The sequence below is a fragment of the Mus pahari genome, chromosome 3 (assembly GCF_900095145.1).
Source record: "Mus pahari chromosome 3, PAHARI_EIJ_v1.1, whole genome shotgun sequence".
Lineage (NCBI taxonomy): Eukaryota > Metazoa > Chordata > Mammalia > Rodentia > Muridae > Mus > Mus pahari.
Window position 1 is genome coordinate 146,591,165 of NC_034592.1, and position 4,720 is coordinate 146,595,884.

At 43.7% G+C, this 4,720-nt stretch overlaps 1 protein-coding gene across 1 annotated transcript; it reads left to right on the top strand.

Moving 5' to 3' along the window:
- Positions 1-2,210: 2,210 nt before the first annotated feature.
- Positions 2,211-3,904, top strand: LOC110319531 (seminal vesicle secretory protein 6). Its single transcript, XM_021195014.1, has 4 exons — positions 2,211-2,295; positions 2,757-2,803; positions 2,892-3,108; positions 3,729-3,904. The coding sequence occupies exons 1-3, from the start codon at positions 2,226-2,228 to the stop codon at positions 3,066-3,068; spliced, it is 294 nt and encodes a 97-aa protein (XP_021050673.1). The 5' UTR covers positions 2,211-2,225; the 3' UTR covers positions 3,069-3,108; positions 3,729-3,904.
- Positions 3,905-4,720: the final 816 nt, after the last annotated feature.

The window sequence follows — 4,720 nt, forward strand, 5'->3', positions numbered from 1 at the left end:
ATAACTACTTAGAGGGCTGATCCCTGGGAGGGAATCATTTTCCTTCTCTCAGCATCCTCCTTACAAGCAAACATCTCTATTGGCAGTGTCCTTGTTCGGGTCTTTTAAAGCAGCCATGTTGTTGACATATCATGGCTGAGGCTGTCGTGCGGTTTACAGGAGACCCAGTCTCACAACAGATTTTCCTGTCCTCTAGCCCTTACCGTCCTTCTGACCCTCCTTGGCAGTGTTCACAGAGCCTTGGGTGTAGCATTGTGTTATGGATGTATCGGTTGGGACTGAGCACCCCCCCAGGCAGATGCTCTCTCTGTGGTTACCAGTTGTGGGTTTCTGTAATGGTCTCCATACATTGCAAGGAGCAGCTTTGGTGAGGAGTGAGAAATCCCATTATTTGACAGTATAAAGATAAGTATGTTGAATTCAGAATTCAGGTAGGACACATGCTGGCTTAGGAGAGTATCCACTGAAGGGTCTCCTCTAAGACCCACTCTCTCACTAGCCCGTGGTGGTTGGCTAGGTTTCCAGCATCAGGCATGATTGTTGAGTGGGCCTTAAGTCCATTTAGTCAGCTTTTGGATATGGAAGGTAAAGATCTGAGCCACCACGGCACCCTTAGGTATATTTTGCAGTGCCAGTCATTTCTGTGACTCATGGGCACCACAGCTGGCAGTTCTTAGCAGCTTGCGTGGCACATTTGCCTGGACTGCGTGCTCAGCTATGTTCATTGATGCCTATTCATAATAGACAGGAAATGAAAACTACTCAATAGCCAACTGACTAATGGACAATGAAAATGTAGGGTGTAGATGCTATGCAATACTAGTCAAGTGTAAAGAAAATGAAATCAGTAGGGACTGGAGAGATGGCTCAGTGGTTAAAAGCACTGACTTCTCTTCCAGAGGTCCTGAGTTCAATTCCCAGCAACCAGATGGTGACTCATAACCATCTGTAATGAGATCTGGTGTGTCTGAAGACAGCTACAGAGTACTCGTATACATAAAATGAGTAGATTTTTTTTTGTTGTTTTTTTTGGTTTTTCAAGACAGGGTTTCTCTGTGTAGCCCTGGCTGTCCTGGAACTCACTTTGTAGACCAGGCTGGCCTCGAACTCAGAAATCCGCCTGCCTCTGCCTCCCGAGTGCTGGGATTAAAGGCGTGTGCCACCACGCCTGGCGAGTAGATCTTTTTAAAAGAAAGAAATCATAGAATTTATAGGTAAATAGATGGAACTAGGAAACCCAGACCGAGAAAGACAAATGCTACATGAGTTCCCTTATCTGTGGTTCCTAGCTCTGAGACTTCAGGTGAGAGTGTATGCCCTTGGGTAACCATAGAAATGAAGAAGGTAAACAAGATACAATGTGAAGGAGCACTGTAGTGGGGACTGGAAGGATATAAGGGATAAAAGGAAACTTTAACTAGAGAGTAAGGCCAAAACAACACAAGAGATAAGGAGGAAAAAAAGAACACTAAGATGTTTGAAAGACCCATGCAAAATTAGATTATTTTTGTTTATTTGTTCTGTTTAAATGTTTGTGTGCATAGATATAGTCAAACTGGAAATACGCTACTTGAGCTGACAATGATACCCAAAGAGCAATACACTATCCAACAAAGATGCCAACACCAGGCACAAAAAAGTTCACATTCAAGTTGTTGGTCAGAGGAGTCCAAGAGACGCACAAAACAATATAAAGGCTATTGGTATTGCTCTTGGTTGCCTCCAAGAGATTGAAGGATACCATGCACTTCAACCACATAGCTCCAGAGAGGCTAACAGGGTCTGGTCTGAGAACCTCCTCCCTGAAGACCTGGCTTTAGATGAGGGTTACTGTGAACTAAACAGAACATCAGAATTCTATGCAAGATGAGGCATGTCAGTACTGTCTTGAAGGGCATTGCATGCTGGAGAATGAAGGCATTTGTCCTGAAGACGTCTGCAGCCTGCAGTCTCTTCCCCACTCTGAACTGAGATACGTTCAGGAAGTAGAGAAGTCACCATGGGATGGTCTCAAAGTAAAAGGGAAGATTCCTGGACATGATCTGATCTTGTGTCCTTGGAGAGGTCCAGGGAACAGTACCAAGACTCCTACTGAGTGGGGAGANGGAAGCTGGCGTTTGCTGATAAGAAACGTCGTCGGCCTTCAAACCTGCAGGCAAGGCCAGGCAAGGAAATATATAAAGAAGAACCTTAGCTCCACTCTCAGCCAAGCTCTTCCTGGCAAGATGAGTCCCACCAGCTTCCTCCTCCTTACATTGCTCCTCGTTCTGGTGACAGAAGCAAGGGGGGCCCGTGGTGAGTGGCAATTTCGTTCTGTAGGAAAGATGTTTGAGAACCATGTTCTCCAAAGGGTCTTCCCAGAGTCTACAAAGCGCTGTCTCCCCAGAGCTTCAATCCCTGAAGGAAACTGAGTCTTTTCAAGACTTAACCATAACCCTACCGTGAATACCCGTGACTTGACAAGCAAATTGTTGGTAGCAAATTGTTGAGGGCTGAGGGGGGATGTTAGCATCTGCATCAGGTAGCATCCTCATTGTCAGGTGTGAAGGGTTGTTTGACAAGTAGATCACTGCAATTTCTAACTAGGCTAAAAAGTCAATGACTTTATAAACAACAAAACAGCAACAGGGTACATCCAAACCCAGGTCCACAACCAGCGCTGCAGCACAGGCTCTTGATGGAGACCTGATGCACAACTGATCCCGAGTCTACAGAAAGACGGACATAGAGAATGAGACATGCTTTTCTCTCAACAGAAAAATTCTCGCAAGCAGTTGAAGAGTTTTCTAGTGAAAATTCTGAAGTAAGTACAGTGGGGGGTGGGCAGTAGGGGATCAAGTTCTACCCATGACAAACAAGGCCAAAGTGATAACTCATGGTGTTCCTTTAAGGCAAATAGTCCAAAAAGCATGGTCCATGAGGAGGTCTATGAGGAAAAGAAGTTTAAACGGAATATGGTCAATGGTGAAGATGGTGAAGTCAAAAGGAGAGCATCCGCAGGGGAGATAGAGCGGTCTTACATGCGGAAAAAGGAAAAGCAACGGTTTGCACAAGAATTGGATAAATAAAATGGCTACAAAGGAGCTGAAGACCTGGACAGAAATGACGGTAAGGATCTTAGCAGGTATGGGGGAGGTCAACCCCAGTGTTGGAAGTTGTGAGTGGGTACATCCTGGGCTGTTGTGGGACTGAGCCCTACTATGCACACCAGGGGAGCTGTGGACTATGACCTTTGAGGAGGTGTAGAAAGTGCCTGGCAGAGCAGAAATTGGTACCTGAGGTGTGACCATGTCTTCAATTCCTACCCTTTGTGTGCTTTCAATGTATTTCACTTGTGCTAGCCAACGAGTAAACAAATTTGGATACGAACATCCCATACACGCATATTTATCAGGCTATAATACAAGCTTGTTGCTTCTTAGAATTTTGTTTGTCCTAAGTTGACTTTGTGCTTCTCATGGAACAGAGTGTTATAGTACTAATCTCTTCCCATGTCCACACATCCCTCTTAGGATGTATTTATCCTATAAATACGTCAAAGACTATAGGTCCGATAATTAGCTTCCATTTCCCTCTCAATAAAATAAGAAGTATAAAAAAAGAAAAGTCCCTATTTGTGACACAGTAACTAAAGTTGGAGAATAGCGGTAATAAAAACCACAAGAACAAGGGCACCTTACCCTCTACCTGGCAATGGACACCTCACAGACTGGCCCCTCTTTCCCTAGGAGTCACACAGTGTCAATGAAGCTCCTCATGTCCTGAGGATGGAGACTTTCAGGAGGTCTCAGACGCGGTTCACGGATTTATTTCATTTGGTTCTCAAACTTGTTTTTGAGATTCCTAAACCAGACGGTTATGAGAATGCCCTCTTTCCAATAAAAAGACAACATTTTGCATCATTAAGCTTTGACTCTTGAAATCTCTTTATGCTGCCAAGTTCAGGGACTGGGTGGGATGCCTGGAATTAACAGTTTCACAATTAAAGGGAGTGATCTTGTATCACTGTCCTGAAGAGTACTCAGAAACACTTCCTAAGCTCTGGAGAGAGATGCATCAATCAACAGAAGGCATTGGAATGTTACCAGTCACTGTACTCACCACTAACCCTAAATCTCCCCTTGACACTCTTCCTAGTTGAGTCTTCAAAGTGGCAACTTAGGAAATGTCTGAAAATATGTGTACCAATAGACCATGGCAAATTTCTGGTCCACTGGTTCCTCCAGTCCCAGCAGTCCACAGCAACACATCCTTGAACTTGGTCCAACTCTCTTGCTCAGGGTAGATATTCTTTTAAGATTCAATGCCCCTAACATAATCTACTATATAAACAAACTCAAAGACAAAAACCATTTGATCATGTTATTAGATGCTGAGAAAGCATATGACAAAAATCCAACACCCATTCATGATAAAAGTCTTGGAAAGATCAGGAATTCAAGGCCCATACCTAAACATAATAAAAGCAATATACAGCAAACCAGTAGCCAACATCAAACTAAATGCAGAGAATCTTGAAGCAATCCCACTAAAATCAGGGACTAGACAAGGCTACCCATTTTCTCCCTACCTATTCAATATAGTACTTGAAGTCCTCACCAGAGCAATTAGACAACAAAAGGAGATCAAAGGGATACAAATTGGAAATGAAGAAGTCAAAATATCACTATTTGCAGATGATATGATAGTATATATAAGTGACCCTAAAAATTCCACCAGA